Source organism: Brassica oleracea, chromosome C2 (assembly GCF_000695525.1).
Source record: "Brassica oleracea var. oleracea cultivar TO1000 chromosome C2, BOL, whole genome shotgun sequence".
NCBI lineage: Eukaryota > Viridiplantae > Streptophyta > Magnoliopsida > Brassicales > Brassicaceae > Brassica > Brassica oleracea.
The window spans coordinates 27,351,314-27,370,602 of NC_027749.1; the positions used below are offsets into that span (position 1 = coordinate 27,351,314).

The 19,289-nt window shown below is 34.7% G+C and overlaps 2 protein-coding genes and 2 long non-coding RNA genes across 5 annotated transcripts; 1 reads left to right on the forward strand and 3 right to left on the reverse strand.

The window, feature by feature from the left end:
- Positions 1-1,738: 1,738 nt before the first annotated feature.
- On the forward strand, positions 1,739-3,002 carry LOC106323079. Its single transcript, XR_001266644.1, has 4 exons — positions 1,739-1,928; positions 2,069-2,181; positions 2,292-2,342; positions 2,424-3,002. It is a non-coding gene; the product is annotated as an uncharacterized LOC106323079 (long non-coding RNA).
- A 6,807-nt stretch (positions 3,003-9,809) lies between these two features.
- LOC106326212 lies at positions 9,810-10,966 on the reverse strand. Its single transcript, XM_013764231.1, has 3 exons — positions 10,816-10,966; positions 10,285-10,525; positions 9,810-10,200 (listed from the first exon to the last, which is right to left on the reverse strand). The coding sequence occupies exons 1-3, from the start codon at positions 10,905-10,907 to the stop codon at positions 9,946-9,948; spliced, it is 588 nt and encodes a 195-aa protein (XP_013619685.1). The 5' UTR covers positions 10,908-10,966; the 3' UTR covers positions 9,810-9,945.
- Positions 10,967-12,267: 1,301 nt separating this feature from the next.
- On the reverse strand, positions 12,268-14,434 carry LOC106325347 (probable DNA replication complex GINS protein PSF1). Of its 2 annotated transcripts, none has more exons than XM_013763393.1 (7): positions 14,271-14,434; positions 13,937-14,038; positions 13,670-13,737; positions 13,482-13,595; positions 13,230-13,401; positions 12,963-13,112; positions 12,268-12,515 (listed from the first exon to the last, which is right to left on the reverse strand). In XM_013763393.1, the coding sequence occupies exons 2-7, from the start codon at positions 14,009-14,011 to the stop codon at positions 12,489-12,491; spliced, it is 606 nt and encodes a 201-aa protein (XP_013618847.1). In that variant the 5' UTR covers positions 14,012-14,038; positions 14,271-14,434; the 3' UTR covers positions 12,268-12,488. The 2 variants fall into 2 exon arrangements, with proteins under 2 accessions (XP_013618847.1, XP_013618846.1); XM_013763392.1 differs by having other exon boundaries at positions 13,937-14,052.
- A 2,168-nt stretch (positions 14,435-16,602) lies between these two features.
- On the reverse strand, positions 16,603-18,422 carry LOC106326590. The gene is made up of 3 exons (XR_001267279.1): positions 18,266-18,422; positions 18,077-18,146; positions 16,603-16,932 (listed from the first exon to the last, which is right to left on the reverse strand). It is a non-coding gene; the product is annotated as an uncharacterized LOC106326590 (long non-coding RNA).
- Positions 18,423-19,289: the final 867 nt, after the last annotated feature.

Consider the following 19,289-nt stretch of genomic DNA (forward strand, 5'->3'; position numbering starts at 1 on the left):
AAACCGGTTCAGAAGCTGAATCTTCACACACGAGTGGATGAACCACCAACGACCATTCCCAAATCAGTTGCAGAGGCACTCAAATCACCATACTGGCGTAAAGCCATGTCTGAAGAAATAGATTCACAGATTAAGGAACACACATGGGATCTTACAAATATTACTAGTGTTGCCAATGTTGTTGGGTGCAGGTGGGTTTTTACGATCAAACGTAAGCCAGACGGCTTCATAGATCGGTACAAGGCCCGTCTTGTAGCAAAAGGTTACACACAAAGACCAGGCATTGATTATTATGATACCTTCAGCCCAGTTGTCAAACCAGCTACCATTCGGATAGTACTAAGCACAGCAACAACAAGAGACTGGCCACTGCGACAACTTGATGTCAACACAGCCTTCTTGCAAGGTCACCTAGAAGAAGAGGTTTTCATGACTCAACCACCAGGCTTCGTTGATAAGGACAACCCTACAGCGGTTTGTAAACTTCATAAAGCAATTTATGGTCTTAAACAATCCCCGAGGGCCTGGTATAACGAGCTTCACCAATTCCTACTTCAATCTGGATTCAAAAATTCTCTGCGGATGCTTCTCTTTTCATCTACAACAGTAGTGGTGTTATGCTCTGTATGCTGGTATAAGTTGACGATATCATCATTACCGGCAACAACAACACTCATATAAACCGGTTTATCACTTCTCTTTCTCATCGCTTTTCTATTAAAGATTTAGGACACTTATCGTATTTTCTCGGAATTGAGCTTACTCGTTTATCTCACGGATTACATTTATCTCAACATAGGAACATTGGTGACCTTCTTCAGCGAATGAAGATGATGAATGCCAAGCCAACTTCTACACCGATGTGTCCAAACACCACACTGACGTTGTTATCAGGCGCACCACTTACTGATCCTACAGAATATAGAATGGCGATTGGGAGTTTGCAGTATTTGTCACTGACCAGACCCGATGTTTCCTTCGCAGTCAACAAGCTCTCACAATTTATGCATCGTCCCACAACAGAATACTGGACCGCAGTCAAACGGGTTTTGCGATATCTCTCAGGCACAATGTCTCATGGTGTCTTCTTCCCAACCAAGACTACTTCAGCTTTGCATGCATTCACAGATGCAGATTGGGCTGGCAATAGGGACAATTATACATCGACTGGAGCCTACATAGTCTACCTTGGAAGCCATCCTGTTGCATGGTCCTCAAAGAAACAAACCGGCGTTGCTCGATCATCTACTGAAGCCGAGTATCGATCAGTTGCAACCACTGCCGCAGAGCTTTGCTGGATTACTTCTCTCATGACCGAACTTGGCATTCCACCTCAGCATACACCAGCTATTTACTGCGACAACATGAGTGCCACATACTTAGCTGCCAACCCTGTGTTTCACTCACGAATGAAGCACTTAGCCCTCGACTACCACTTTGTTCGACAACAAGTTCAAAACTGCACGGTTCGCGTCTCCCATGTTTCAACTCATGATCAACTGGCGGACGTCCTAACCAAATCTCTCCCACGTCCATGCTTTGAAGGCCTTCTTGTCAAGATTGGCCTCTCCTCCGGTGGTCCATCTTGATGGGGTGTATTAGCTTATAGAGAGTCAATACAAGTAGCAGTTAGTTCCCATTGATTACTCTCTAATCATAAGCGTATATTATATGTATATTACATACCTTGTATTGCTCCTACTGTGTATATATAAACAGAGCATCACTACTTGATAAAATATTTTGATTCTGTATTTCAATAAACACCATCATCATGTGGTGGAGAATCCTTTTGTCGAATCTGAAATTAATCTCCGCCGTTGGCTCCTCCTTTGCGGCTGAGTCCACTCACCTTCCTCTCTCGACTCGTGCCTCCTCCATTTCTGCTTATTCCTCGCTTTTCGCTCGCCAATTCGGCTCCGCTACTGGTAAGTCACGGATCTCGATCCATGCTGATTCATCGTGTGCTTGTCCCTGATTTTGAATGGCATTCTGTATGTCGATTGATCCATGGACACTGTTAGGTTTTGTAATATGTCAAATGTTGAGGGATTGATTTTTGTGTCAGCGGAAACTGTTGTGAAGAAGAAGCGTGTGGAAGATGTGATGCCTATTGCAACTGGCCACGAGAAAGAGGAACTCGAAGCCGAATTCGTTCTTCTTGTTTGATGATGCTCAAATGTTAGTTTGGGATTCGTATGTTACTTTCATAATTTGCAAAGGCTCTGTGATGTATTCTCATTACACTTTCATCAGATTCTGATTGCTATTAATTGCTTCACCTTCACCAGGGAAGGAAGCTGCTCGATATAGACTTTCCCGAGGGTCCTTTTGGCACAAAGGTTACTACTGTCTTGGATGATGAAATCAACATGGGATAGCCTGAGATTCTTGTTTTCACTTTTGCATTATCTCTGCTACAGGAAGCTCCTGCTATAGTCAAATCCTACTACCACATGAGAATAGTTGGTTGCCCAGGAGGTGAAGCAGGTGTTCTTCTTTTTCTCTTACTCTACATATCCCATATCATATCTTACCCACTTTAATGTGGAGCAAAGAGAGATATATCTTTTGAACGGCAGAGGATGAGCATGACGTTGTCTGGTTTTGGCTGGAGAAAGGCAAGTCTGTTGAGTGCCCTGCGTGTTCCCAGTACTTTAAGGCTGTGTATCCTAGCTTCTCTTTAAATCTACAAGCAAATTAAGTTTCATAAACTTATCACTGCAAAATGGGTTTAATGGTTGATAGCTTCAAGTGGTTGGTCCTGGGGGACCTCCTGACGGACATGGCGATCACCACCACTGAACTCCCAAGAATAAGAAAGAAAGGGTGTGGTGGTGGCTTCGCTTCTGAAACGCGAACCCCCTTTTGGTTTTCTTTATGCTTTTTACTTCTATTCCACCACAATAGATATATATGTCCATCTTCGTGGACATTCGTTTCTCGTCCTTCAACCTTTTTTTGCCAAATAATTGAGAGAGGCCATACTCTTATTCTTTCCCTTTTTGCTCTTTAACCATTTCTCTATGCATTTGATTTTTTATATATATATGTATATCAGCTATAAAATATTTCTGTGTCCACAATTGCGATAGTCAATTGTTAATTTATTACTCTTAATGAATTAAAATATCTTATTTTTTAATAAACATTTTATTTACTAATTTCTGTTAACCAAATTTAAATTTATTTTTCTTTTTAATTTTTCCAAATAACATTTATAATATTTTGAAAATCGATTTAAAAAAAAAAAAACGAAAAAGGAACGAAAAAAAGCGACAAATCGATTTGAGAATATTCACTTTCATCCCAGAGAAAAATATCATATTTTTAGAAATTCAAATTCAAAGGGGTGCTACTGGCTGTTGTCGATGGAACATTCTTGAAGAGGCGTGTCCTATTTTTAGAAATTCAAATTCCTATTTTTAGAAATTCAAATATTTGAGAATATTTGAGAATATTTGAGAATATTCACTTTCATCCCAGAGAAATCGAGTTTAAAGAGTTGAAATCATGCTTGGTCGGTTCAAATCAAATGGGAATCAATCCGAATATAATCATACAAAACCAAAAAAATCGATTTGGGATTCTTTCCTCGGCACGGGATCGATCGATCTATTCTTACAGATCGGCCGATCTGTGTAAATCGACCTTCGCCGATCGAGTGAAATGGACCAGGTCGATCAGTATATATTTTGCGTTTTTTTTTTGTTCTGAATAATGATCGGGATCGATCGATCCACTATAACTTGTAAAGTGGGATCGATCGATCCCCCTTGTCGAACTCAATATATATCTTTTTAAAAAAATTATAATTTTAAGGGCATTACTGCCATTTTGGAAAAAATTAGTCTAATAGGACATAAAGTAGTATAATTTAGTCTAAAGGGACATAGTTACCATTTTTTTGCTCTAAAAAAATAGATTTCCCATATTTCTTTAAGTATCGTATAATTCCACAAATTTAGCTGTAAGACTTAAAATGTATGTATTTAGAATATTCCTAAAATACATGTTTAACCTTTTCAGTCACTATTAATTGATTTCAACAATAAATCTGTATATGGTAGTATATAAATATTTTTTAATTACTTGTATAACAATATGGAATATTTATAACCGAATATTCTTTTTAATATATCTAAATCTCACATAATATATATATATATATGTATATATATCAAAAATTCATAAAATATATATTTAACCCTTTTTTTTACTATTAGTTATTTTAAAATAAAATATATCTATGCTAAGATTTAAATATCTTTAATTTAGTTGTAGAACAACACTTAATGTTTAAAACCGAATATTCCTTTCTGATGTATCTAGATCTCATCATATCTAATCAAAATATTTTTTAAATATTATTACGCTTGAGAAACGATTTCCTGTTAAGAAAATATTACTCGAACATATCAATGCGTCAATATTTGTGGATGGTTTAGTACGTGAGCACATGTCAATATTTGTTTACACCATGTAAACTATTTAATTACAATGTTTACAAACATTTTAAAATATGCTAAATGTTTAAAATACTAACCAATAAATATTTAAATAGTAAATTGAAAAACAGATACCGCACGGCCGTGCGGTTCAAGCTCTAGTATATTTTAATTTCACTTAATTTTGATTAAATAGTGTAACCAATGGATGGATTTTAGTGTGGGTATTGAGGGAGCAAAATCATTAAACGTTAATCTATTGCCTTTTTAAGTTTCGATGATATAGTGTTCTTTTTAATCAAAACGGAAATATATTTTCTTTTCACATTTATAGATTTTCCCTTCAATGAGAGGAATACAAAAGTCAATTAAATCACCTTTCTATTGTTTGTAAAAAACTTAGAAGGTATTTATTTCTAGAAATCATATCTCATGTGAACTGACAAAAGAAAAAGAACTATTCAAATCTCATTTTTGTAATAGATTTAATGTGTTTATTGCGACGCTATTAATAGTCGTAATCATTAAAATGCAATCTATTATTCACACATATATATTCCTTCTGTTTCATGTTAAGTGTCACTTTAGCTCATTTTTCTTGTTTCACAAAGGGTAACATTCTATAATACCAATGCAATTTATACAATCTTTCAGCTGAAAATTAATTACAAAATGCATTGATTTTATAAATAAATCGATTTATCTAAAATATTATTGGTTAGATATATGATATTAATGAAAACATAAATGCATTTTAATGAGTTTTTTAATATGTGTGAAAAGTGTCTAAGTGACATTCTTTATCAAACTGAGGGAGTATTTTATTTTCACTTAATTCTAATCAAATAGTGCAACCAATGGTTGAATTTTAGTGTGGATATTGCAGAGCTAATAATGAGAAAAATCATTAAAAGATAATTTATTACTTTTTAAGTTTCGAACATATAGTGTCGCTTTTAATCAAAACTAGAATATAGTATTCTGAAAGTGTTGTTGCATAGATGGTTGGACTTTAATGTGTTTATTAGAGCGCTAACAGTTTAGAAAATCATTGAACGATAAACTATCACTCACACATGTATTTGATTTCTTCTAATTTCGACAAAATAGTGACGTCTTTAGTCAATGATGGAGTATTATTTTGAAAATGATGTTGCAGAGACGGTTGAATTTTAATGTTTTTATAGCGGCACTAACAATAAATAAAATTATGAAATGACAATCTATTATTCGAATATATATATATATACATATAAATACATATACATATATATATTATTTTTATATTTTAATTTTGATCATATAGTATGTCACCATTAGTCAAAATAATTTTTTTTAAAAAATCATGCTGCAAAGAGATTTAGATTTTAATATATTTATTGCGGCGCTAACAATAAGTAAAATCATTAAATGACAATCTATCAATCATGCATATATCGTGTTGCTGGTAATCAGATTAAGAAATAATATTATTTACTCTCGCATTTCACTCATTTTTAGTTAATCTTAATGTGTTTATTGATGCATCAATAATAGGTAAGGTCAATAAACAACAATTTCTTAGTGAAATATATATAAATTTTATTTCAAATTATACAATGCCACCACCTTATAATTTTTAAAAGATATTATTGCTTAATTTCATATTTCATTCATTTTTAATTAAATTAAATTTGTTTATTATGGGGCTGACATTAGATAAAATCACTAAAAATATTTTATCACTCACATAAGTATTACACATTCATTTAATTCAATCCATACAGCCGCCACGAGGCAGAGAAAAATATTTACAAAAATAACAAATTAATTTTCACTCACTCTTTAAGTGATCTTAATATATTTATTAACAATAAGCAAAACCATTAAAAACAAATTTATTACTCTCAAATCATCCAGAGATGTCACTAGTAAACTATTAAGCAAAAGATTAGTACTTATTCATATTATTTGAAGAAAAATATTCGAATTATGCAATACAAAATAAGGAAATGTTATTGACAGTGGATAGAAATGACGTTTAAAAGTGAGTTTCCTAAATGCATCTCCAATGGCACAAAAATTATCTCTATATTTCACTCTATTTTAGAGTGAAATGTAGAAAAAAAATTTGATGGGTGAATGCAGAGATAATAACAAGTGGACAAAGTACTGAATTTTGACCATGTAGCTTAAAAATGTGAGAAAACAGATTCGAGGATTATGGGCTCGTTAAAAGTAGAAAGGGTATGGTATAATCTGAGGGCTTAAAGGCCCATAAAGAGTCCCAATGAGTAGTTAAGAGGTTAAGAGATAGAGAGGACAATGCTTAATACTCCTGAACTGCAAGTAGTTCCGACACATAAAGTGTGTACTTTCTTCTTTTTCTTCAGTTTCGCCCGAGAAAGAAATTTATAGAAGGGGAAGAATCTGGGAAAGAGATCACTAAAGAATGGCTTTGAGAAGCGTGAAAATGACGGAGGAAATGTGGTGGAATTGCATTGTCAAATGAGACGGAAGAAATCATTCATGGGACTCCTCCTCCTCGGCGACATGACATCCTCCAATTAGAGTCTCTAGAATCAATCTCTGTGTTAGTTAGGTGTTTCTCAGCTTTGGATACTTTTGATGAATAGGTTGGTAGAATCCAAGTTATATCGCTTTCCAGTCCTCCCTCTGATGGAAACCCCAATACAGTTCCTCCTTACATCAATGAGCCCTGATTCTTGCTAATAAAGATTCTGTCATCGATTTAAACTCCTCCTTAAGCTCTTCAGATAGTTCCTCTGAGACAGTCCTGACCAAGACACAACTGACACAGCTGAGCTACCTACAACTTCTGCATCTAAGGTCTCAACCTCTCTCTCTCTCTTTCCGTTTCACTCAGAGCTTAATGAAACATGTCAAATACTGATTTGGTTTCGAACTGAACCATTGTTTGGTATATAATACACATTGATATGTTTCACTGGATGCAGCGGGGGACGACTTTCACATTTTGGGGATTTATTTGTCAACAATGCCGAGGCTAACACCGTCGAGAGAGATGGAACAAGTGGAAACTACAGCAGTTCAGTTGTGGAAATTGATCCCATGGACTTGTCTGAATGCATGCAAGAGGCCATGCTCCCTTCCAATTTGGAAACCAGGGTTTTTAATGAACATTGCTCCCATTCATCTACAGCAATGACTTAGGTGCTCTTCGTTTGCTCACCCAGCTGATCCATCTGGGTGAAGATGCAAATCGATGTTCGTTTTGTGCATTTTAATGTTACATTCAGATGGATCACCTAGCGGAATTTTTAAAAACTCATCTCAAATTCTCGCCCAAATGAAGGTGAGTCTTGATGGTGCATCCGGATGCAGATGCATCTAGTTCAGTCCAAAATGATAAATGACAAAAATGATTTTTTAAAATCAAAATATTATTTTCAAACCGTAAATTCTATTTTTTTGCAAATACATTTTTCCGCCAGAACCGAAAAATACATTTTCCCGCAAAAACTGAAAAACACACTTCCCCGCCAAAACCGCAAAATGCGTTTTTCTCAAAAAACGTAAAACACATATTTCCATAAAAACACACATTTCCATAAAAACACACTTTTCGGCCAAACCACTAAAACCACACTTTTCGGCCAAAACCGGAAACACACATTTTTTTGCCAAAACCGAAAAACACATTTTCCCACCAAAACCCAAAAAAACGTATATTCCCGCCAAAACTGAAAAATGCATTTTCCCGCCAAAACCGGAAAACGCATTTTCCCGCCAAAACCCGAAAAACGCATTTTCCCGCCAAAATGGGAAAACATATTTTCCCGCCGAAACTGGAAAAACTTATTTTCCCGCCGAAACTGGAAAAACGTATTTTTCCGCCAAAACCTGAAAAACGCATTTTCCCTCCAAAATTGGAAAAACGTATTTTCCCGTCGAAACAGCAAAAAAAAAAAAAATTCGCCAAAAACACAAAAATGTATTTTTCCCGTCAAAATGCAAAAATGCACATTTCCCGCCAATACCGCAAAAATGCATTTTTCCCGCCAAAATCGCGAAAAAAAAAAATTTCCCGTCAAACCCGCAAAACACACTTTTTCGTCAAAAACACATTTTCCGCCAAACCCGCAAAACGTACTTTTCCCGCCAAAACCGCAAAAACGTATTTTCCGTCAAACCCATAGAAAACGTATTTTCCGCTAAAACCACAAAAATGCACATTTTTCGTCAAAAGCACATTTTTCCTCAAAACCCGCAAAAATATTTTCCGCCAAAACCGTAAAAATGCTATTTTCCGCCGAAACATAGAAAAAAAGGATATTTTAGTCATTTTATTAACAAGTTCACCTGGATGCAGATGCAAGTTAAGAAATTAAAAGCAAACAAACTTAGCTGCATTCAAATTATTCATCTGGATACATGGACGAAATGAAGAAACAAACAACACCCAGATAAAGCATCTGGATAAGACATCTAGATGGACCATCTGGATGCGTCTTCCAGAGATACAAATGAACTAAGGCCTTAAGCTTTAAGCCTTTTTTTACATGCAGTGGTGTGGGGGTACGTACGTTAGAAAACGAAGTCCCGCTTCTATGTTTTGCCTACTTCATCACTTCTTCAGCTCAGTTCACCTGTAAAGATCTGTAACGAATGCTCTACGAGGAACGAGCAGCTTACAACCATGAGGTTCTAAGATTTAATCTTCTTCCTTGCATCCTATTTATTTATTGAGAAATTTGTTAGAATAACATTTTTTAAGTTTTTATCACAAAAATAGCTCTCAATAAATAAAATGACCAAAATAAGTTTTATTAAAATGTAAAAATACATTTTTACCTTACGGTTAACTAATCTAAACTTAGTTTTTAGAGTTAAGGAGTGGAGTTTTGAGGATAGAGTTTCAAATTAAAAAAAAATAAAAAATAAATATTAAAAATTTCAAAATAAAAAGGACTATTCTGGTCATTTTCTTTTTTTGAGAGCTATTTTTGTGACAAAAACTTAAAAATAGTTATTTGAGAAAATTACCCTTATTTATTTATACATCATGGAGTATTAGTGAATAATTAGTGAATAAGCTCCATTCTTTTTTTTCAAAAAAAAAAAAAAGCTCCGTTCTTTCTTGATTCTTCTCTAGGAATGGGAAGGTTCATCCCCTTGCTTTCATTCAAAACACATCAATATACGATCAAATGCATTTCTTACTCTTTGTGTATTGTTGTGCTATTTGGACATATGTTATCTTTTGAATTGTATCATAATCAGGCATCTCTTGCTAGTTTACCCCAAGTGTAGCATTGTTGGTTTGTTCTGTCCGATAAGATTAACTTTATCCCAAGAGATATTTTGTATCAAATATATATAAATATGCATATGATGATTGTAACAAAGATTCTAAGCAGTTTTGTTTAACTGTTTCGCTGATGATATGATGTTTAAAAAAGTAATAATAGTGACTTCTTCTACCTCTTTGGGATCTCTAAGTTAGAAGACTAGTCTAGTTTTTACTCATGTAGGGTCAGAGAGATTTGGAAAGGGGCTTAGAAGTGCAACAACAACATTGGATGATCTTCCTGACGTCGCTTCGTATGGAGAGGAAAGCAGAGAGTGAAGCGAGAAAGAGCGTTGGGTAGACACGAGCAGAGGAGTTGAATAGGAGAATGTCTCTGAGAAGACCCCAATAGATCAAGAGCGTGCCAATGAAGGTTAGTCTTCTGGGTTTGATGATGCTGAGTAAAGCACCTAGCAGACATAAACAGCACCCAGCAAACACCTGCGCAAGAACAAGAAGCAGATTAGTTGGTATATGAACTAAATGAGATTGTGTTGGATGGAGACAGAAAGGTCTAAAGCAAACCTCTAGATGGCGGATATCATCGGTTGAAAGAGAGGAGGAGGGTCTACTGAGCTGGTCGAAATGGTAAAAGTGGAACAAGTTGTGGTAGCTTGGGAGTGGAGAGCCACGGAGAAGGGACATGGCAGTGGCACCAGGATAAAGGAGAGTCTTGACAAGTGGTGGAGGAACGAATTCGCTTCCAACCAACTGAGAGGATATAACCTCCAGTGGTGATTCGCAGGTCTTGTTCCTGCACGCTACTCTGCAAATCCGACCAACACAGATAGAGAGAGAAGATGGTCGCTCAGAAACACAAAGCGCAAATTCAAAATTCGAAAATGAAACAAAACAAAAAAAAGACTCAGTGCATTGTAACAAGGTTTTGCTCTAATCCATTTCCCCCCTATTATATATAAATTTAATTTCTGTCAAGCCTCGATTTCACCAAAGTACAATGTTCAACAGAGAAACCCTAATGCCGCAAAGCCATTTTCTGAGTCCCTTAAATGAGAGAGAAAAAAGAGAGGAATGGTGGTGGCGAAATGTGTTTACCGGAAGAGAGGAATCTGGAAGACGATGATGAATGCAAACAGAGATGAAGCGACGGCGGAGATTGTCGATGCCCATTTCTTCGAAACCGCCATCCTTCGTATTATCCCACCCGATAGAATTTTGATATTATATTTTAAAGGGTTCTTCTTTGTAGCAGAGGGAAAACTCAGATAAATGATTGAAGACTAATGCGAAATGTTTTTATTTATGTTACCCCACGTTTTTCTTGGTCAACAGAAAAGCAAGTTTTCTCTTTGTCTTTTCTGTTAAATAGTAATCTATCATTTTTATAATATAAATAATTTTGGCTAAAATCACAAAAATTTAAAAAACTATTATATTTTAAAAAATATTGTATAATAAATAGATTAATATAATTTAACCAAATAAAAAATAAGTCTATTTAATTCGATTGGTCATACTCTATGTTACATGGAAACGGAAGCGGGTACGCGGAAACGGAAGCGTATGGAAGCGCAGAAACGAGATTTTTTGAAAAATTAGGAAGCGGGTACGTATTGGAAGCGTATATCCATATGTATGTATATATATGTATATATATATATATATATTAAAATATAAGATTTTCTTTAAAAAAATTAGGAATAAAAATTATAAGTTATAAATTTAAATAAATTATTTATTCATTTGTAATAATTTTGTAATGATTTCATACTAAAACTATGAAAATAGACATAAATTAAGTTTAAAAGAAATTATTATATTAATTATTGTTAATGCTTCATAAATAATTGACACAATATATTTGAATATATGATATATGTTTAGTAAAAACCTCAATACATTAAGATAATTTATAGTATTAATTTTAATATTTATATATTTATATCCTCTCTATTCATTACTATTAAAATTTTGATTTTACAGAAATTAATAACTACGATTATATTTTTATTGATATTCAACCTTGTATTTTTTTTAAAGAACGGAAGCGTGATTTCAAAACGGAATCATAAGCTTCCAACGTGTTTTTAAAAAGAATATTTTGGAAGCGTTCTGGAAGCGAGGTTCCGTAAGCTTCCACAAGGTTCTGATTCCGATTCCGGTTCCGAAGCGGGAAGCGGACGTCCGATGAAGCTTCCGTGTAACGTATGTCATACTGTATTTAATAAATGTAAAAATTACCAAGAAATATGAAAATTAGTTACATTTTGAAACAAAATTTTTTCCTAAAACTACTTGTGATACGAAACGGTGGGAGTACAATGATTGTTTTTGTATTTGCATTTGTAGTTAATATTCGCCTTTGCTACTTCAAAACCCTTATGGTTAATCCTCCAAGAGTCATTGAGCTAGGAAGGTTTAGTCACCGGTGATTTTTGTCGTATTTTTTTCAGTTTCACGGTTTACTCATAAGCAAGTTACAAAACGCAAACAAAAACGACAGAAACTATTAAAACCTCCAAGCTTTTAAAAAGTTGTTTGTGCTATCCAAAGCAAATGCCTTGTTCCTTATAATGCATCACTCAAGTTACTTTGAAAGAGAAAATAAATTGTACATTGAGTTTTTTGGGTATGAGGTTTCATTGTTCCTGTCTTACAATTATACAAATAAGAAAAAGACTATGTAAGCTTACACTCTTTTTGTTCACAAACCAATACCGTGTGATTAATCTGTGACACCACCGAAGCTTCTATTAGATCAATCAACCTCAACCTGTCAGCTCCTCCATTTGCCCCTGTTTTCCCAAACCATTCACAATTCAGTTTTTTTCAAGAAACAGCTTCTCTACATTCACAGAACTCCAAAAGGACTCTTTATTTTATAACTTGGCATACAAAACTCCATTTAATCAACTACCAAAGAACCCAATAGAATGGTTTGCCAATATCTACTAAACTCAAGGGAAATGCGACGAGGGTCAATTCTTCCTAAATCACAAAATGTACACTTACACTCACATTTATCTATTTAAATCAGTCTAAACCCTACGCTTCCCTATTTGCATTTCTATCCAGTTTTTTTCTAAAACAAATCCTTTAGTTACCACTCCGCCAGCTATGATTTATCTGTAGCAGTAGTCATAGTCAAGGTTTTGTCCAATTTCAATTGCTTACAGTATTTTAACCTTCTTATCATTACACAAGGCGGAAAGAGAGGGAACAATAAAGAAAAAGAAACTGACCCGAGCAATGTAGGGTTCTGCATCAGTTCGTTTGAGGAAATGCATAGAGTGACGTGCGAAATTTGTTGTCTTGTCACTCATCACAATTCCTTCGTCGATATCTCCCACAACTCTGACCTTAATGTACGGATCCTTTGGAGGCACCATATCCTTCAAGAAACAGCAAATACAACAGAATAATTGATTACTCTTGTGTTGTAGTACAGCCCACCAAGTAAAAGAAAAAAAATTCAAAATTCTTTGAGGGTGGAAAGAGTGCTTGCTTACGACATTCAAATCGATTCCTGCTTTCCCCATGTACGATTTGATAGCAGCGGAATGGTTCTTGAAGTACTCCTTCTCGAGTGTGGTGAGCTTCTCTTGGATCTCAGGTGGAAGTTCGAGAAGTTCAAGTCCTACTCTCCACCCCAAATCACGCACAATGTCGGCTCTATTGTGCCTGAACACAGCGGCACCAATATCATTCGTTACAAACTGTGAGGAGAGTCTCTGGAACTTGTCAAGTGAAATATCACTTACACATAGGCCATGAGGCAGCGTTTGTTGCGGATCAAAGAAAGGTGATGAACGAGTGCTCCATAGTAGTCAGCGTTTCTATTGTTCTGAACATCCAACCCTTCTTGTTCCATTTTCCTGGTAAGTGGAAACATCATCAACCTCAAGACTTTGTTGGGCATCCATTTTTTTGGACAAAGAGAGGGAGATACCTCATGAGAGACTGGATGAGACGTTGATTCTGCCGGCATTCTTCGATTGTCTCATCAAAGAGCTTGCTCTGACAGAATACCAAATAATAATAAGTAGTGACTTTTTCCCCTTTTGCTTAAACGAAACAGAGAATTCACATTTCATCTAGCATTCATTGTATCCTATAGCTTTCACATTTCACAAGATAAGCTAATATTTTGAAATCAAACTGAAAATGGGTGAGTAAGATGAATTTTGGTGAGCATAGAAAATGGGGGAGGGCTTACATTGAAAGGTTTGAGCTGACCCTTCTCTCCACTCGCAAAATCCTTAACCAGCTGATACCCTTTTCTCCCGTACATGTTGAATCCGTCCTTGTGTTTTAATTTCTGAGAGCAAACATCTATTCAGGCAATTCATCAAACATCTGGCGTGCTTTCAAACAAAACCCAACAAAAAGAAACGAAAACCGCAGAACTACAAAACTTATATTTATGTATATGTTTTATATGTGCGAATCGAATCTAGCCGGTTGAAATGGTTCCGTCATATCGCCGATTTAAACGGATAAACCCAAAAAAAAAAAAGAGGATTTAAAAGCATTATGGATCAAAGACATACCCACTATATCATTCCGGATGAATCTGCAACGGAACAGCTCTCGCGGCGGCGGTCAGTCAATTCCAGAATTAACAAAATATAATCCAATCAGTTACTATAATTCTCTTCTTTTATTTTAAAAGGGTTGTGGGAATTTTTGGCGGGGTGGTTCAGATCGTTTTGAGATTTAGCGCCACTTTTTTTTATTTCTTTATAATCTATAACAATAAAATAGACTGATGATGTTTATCACGTTTCGAAAACCCATCACATTGGCGAGATTTGTAGGAATATCCGTAGAATACCTGAGATACACATGTGAATTTTTGTTGTCTTTTCCTTGTTGAAAATCTAAAATATCAAATTGAGTGTATACATCTCATTCGCCTTTTACTATCATATTATAGAGATGATATATGCCTTCATAATCCTCCCAATTTTGACTTTATCCCAAAAAAGTGATGGATTTTTAACAATGACAAATCAAGCTTGTAAGACTCCAAAAGCACGCATGACATTTTTTCGTACAACTTCTTGATGTTGAGCAAATAAAATTGCTTTCGGCCCTTATGGAATTGAAATAGATTGAATAAAAGTTACTCATTTCAGATAAATACCATCAGTGAGATAATAAGCTAAATGATATTCTCTTCCATTGACAAATAAATTCACTTGAGGAGCTTAATCTTTTATCATGTCATCAAAAACAGGTGAGCGATCAAGAACGTTGATATCATTTAAGATACCTGGAAGTCCAAAAATCGCAAGCCATATCGAAAAATCATATGAAGCTACCGCCTCTAAAACGATTGTGAGTTTTTCTGAACCACGTGAATATTGCATTTTCCAATGGTGGGATAAAATTCTTCCACTCCTAATGCATACAATAGGTGCTTCCTACCATCCCGAGAAATCTACGATGCTCTCCAATATCAAGTAGACGTTGAAGATCATCAGGTGTTGGTCTTCTTATATACTCATCGCCGAACAAATATATTATCCCTTCTGCAAAATTTTCCAAACATGACCGAGTAGTAGTTGCACTGAGCCGAATATATTCGTCAACCGTATCAGCCACAGTACCATATGCCAATACACGAATAGCTGCTGTACACTTTGGAAGTGTATAGAGACCAAGCCTTCCAAGATCATCTTTTTTTTTTTATCGAAAGAATTGAACTTCATTGGAGAGTCGATCAACAATATACATGAACAATGGCTTGTTCATTTTAAATCGTCGTTGGAATAAATTTACAGGATATGTTGGAGTTTCACTGAAACAATCATTTCATAAACGTATATGGCCTTCTTCACGAGTTCTTTCGATAAAAACTTATTTTTTCCTTGGCTTCCTTTCATCTTCTTGATCACCATAATCAATGAACAAATTCTCAAACGTTTGATCAAAATTTTCATCAGCTGATCCCTCAAAAGTGTTGTGGAAAAAATATGTCATATATGTGTGGAAATTGTTTTGGATTTTGATGAAAGAAGTGAATAAAAGAAAACACATGAGAAGGAGAATGAAAAACAGAGAAAGAGGAAGAGATATTATTTATAAAACTTGTGTTGTCTAACTTATTGAAAGAAAAACAATATGTGATACAACACTACAACTACAAGAATACAAAATTTACAAATTTTACAAATGTGACTGACGACACACGTGATTAATGGCCTGGACACAAGAATACAAAATAAAATTTCAAGACCTGCTCCAGTCTTTCACTCTTTTAAGACCTTAAAATACAATAACTTATGAAATACAATAACTCCATGACATAACCAAAACAAGAAACATAAACTTAAAATACAACAAACAATAACTTCTGAGCTGAAATACAACAAACAACAAACAAACACATATATTAAGCAACACGAACTTGACACTTAAAACAGAGAAACTTAAACATGCAACCCATCTTCTTCTTAGACTTAAACTTAAAATAATTAGACAACAAGTCATTAATGAGTTTCTTCTTTAGAGCTCTTCATATTCAGATAGTGGTTCTTTTTTTTTTTGCTATTAGCTTGTCAAGTAGACCCATCTTCAACAACATTTCTTTCATAGCCAAATCCTGCTGTTAAATGGACCACATACTCTAAGACAGCGCCTTCCCATATGCCATCATTCTTACCATGGCCCTTTGCTGCTTTAACATTAGAGAACAATTGGTTCATTGATCAGTTTCAGCAGCTTTGGTTTCATTTGCGTGAGAGCTTGATGATTGTGCACCGTTCTCACACTTCCTCCTTTTAGAGCTTCCATCGGTTTTAGAAAGGTCACACCATTTCTGGTCATTGCGCAGCTCCTTCCAAGCATATTCAAGGTTAAATTTCTTATTATGGTTGTTGAAGAAGATTTCATGAGCTAGTTTGAGAACATCATTCTCATTTTGACCGCTACTTTTCTCTCTGGTTACAGCTTCATACGATCCACAAAACTTGCAGACAATGTCATTGATCTTGTGGCAACGTTACTTACATTTACTTGGCTCTCTGTGTTCACGACATGTAACCTTTGGACTTGCCGCAAAGTAGGCGGCAATTCTTTTCCAGAAAGCACTAGATCTTTGCTCATTCTCTACAACATGATCTTTGCTCGTGTTTAACCACGAATTGATGAGCACTACATCATCTGCTGGCATCCATTTCTTTCATTATCTAAGCTATGCACAAGTGTCTGCACAAAAGTTTGAATTTTTAGTACCTTGACTGCCAAATATAGGAACTTGTGATGAAGATAGTTCGATACTATCTTGTACAAAACCAAAAACATTATCTTGTTGACTATTAAGAAGTTCAACAAAATTTGACGTGTGTCTATATAGATTAGAATCCATCCGAATATGTCAAAAAAAAAGAGAAAGAAAAGAACAATCTTTATCACATGATAAAAAAGAGAGGAAGGAATGTGTTTAGTAGATGGAAGAGAAGAACAAAGTTTAAAAGATGATAAGAAAAAAAAGAAGGTATGTGTTTAATAGATGGAAGAGAAGATGAACCAACCAAATTGACTTGACATATATCTAAGACATTCATCACAACCAACCAAATCGACTTGACAAATATCTAACACATTCATCACACTACACCATCGTTGTATATCTAACCATAACATCTATTTATTACTTAACACAACCATAATCTAACATTAACCAAAACATTTATTACCGACGATTCAATGCAGACCAGAATCAAAATCAATTCATTTCTGACAAGAATCAAAATCAACATCAATCTGAACACAATAAAAAAGCACCAACAAATATAAACAGTGCTTTTTAAAAACTTTAATCAATTGAACAAATCCGAGAGAAATGTTTTATTTGTATTGCAATTGTAGTCCTTTTGTTTGACGAACCTTGCTCATGTCTCATGATCCATCCATCTTAAGACACAAAGATAGAAACACATCAAAAAGAATCACATGACTTATATATTAAGTTGAGAAGTACGAGACAGAAACCAACACAAGAGAATCGAATTCTACAAACGAGATATGCTTCATACAAACGAGATGCAAATATCTATCAATTAAAAATCAGATCTTCCTAAGCAAGAGAAAATCATCTCAAATTGATCAAAACCGTTATTGATTCTAAACAATCTAGATCATGACACCAAGCCACCTAACGAGAAGCTACTAAACCAATAAGAACATGAATTAATAGACATGATGATGATTGAATGGAAATGTATCCATTGAGTCAAACACTAAAGGAAAAGATAAAAACAGTGCAAAAGCTCTCCATCAACATCTCATTATCAGAAACGTAAATTGCATAAAGAACTGAGAAGATCGATGTTGCTGGGGAAAATCAAACCTTGAGTTTGCAGAAAAGATCGATTGTATCTGCAGAGAATTTATGATTGTTTCTTCAATGAAAATTTCATCTGCAATTGAAGAACTCAGAATTAATTGAGAAAATTTGCGACCTGAACGAAAAAGAACACAATCTAAAACATGCATAATTGAAGGATTCAAACATAAAAACAAAATAACGTAGCTTTACCTTTTGATTCGACTGAGCAACAGCAGATGATTTTCTTCGTCGAGGAAAGCCACTGACTATTTTCTTCGTCGAGTTAAAACTGATTTTTTTACCTCTCAAATTTTTCTAGCCAATAGACTATCAACGTGTGTCTTATAAAAGGCATATTTAGGGTACATTCTTTCAGCTAAAAGCTATTTTTTTTAAAAAAAATTTCTAATTACACTAAGCCACTCTCTTACAAAACTGCATTAATCATGGTCTATTGAAACTCAACAAGATTCGGTGTTCCATCAAATCTTCAGTTACGGATAAGGTGCCTTTTAAAATAAAAGAAATTAAAGCCACTTTGTTCGCATGCATAAAATTAAATCAATATTTTGTCCATAACTGTTTCGAGATTTAAAAGGCGATTTGAAAGCTTTGGCAGTGTACATCTGCGGTGTAGCTCAAATGTAGGTGTCTTGGTGATTACAAAGTAGATATGGCCACACAGAATATGTTGCCCATATGAAAAAGCGGTACATGAGCGAGTGGTCCAACCCAAGCCACACAACAAGATATTGTCAAAAATAACAAAAATGCACACTCTTCAAAGTTTTATTAAGTTTTTTGAAACCTCTTAACGATATATTATCAGCTTTATAATTTCTGTGATTAATGATTTTTAATCTCCACGAATCAGTCATCTACCGGTATTTGTTGTTTCAACATAATCAGACACAGCGTCGATGGATTTCTGTAAGAAACAAAGAACAACTTAATCCATGTTATTTTACCAAAAAAAAAAAGAAAAACTTAATCCATTTTTTACAAAAAAAAAAAAAACTTAATCCATGTCGGACTATGTTTGCTGAAATTATGCGATGACCAATTCAAATGAAATTTTGATTTGGCAGATAAATGGATAAAGCTTTACGTTAAAATATATTTTAATTTTCTACACCTAACCACACAAAATCTACTCCCATAATCATCCGTTGCTTTGACCGAGTTTTATCTCCCGTTTAACTACGTAACAAGTATGATAAGATAATATTTGGTC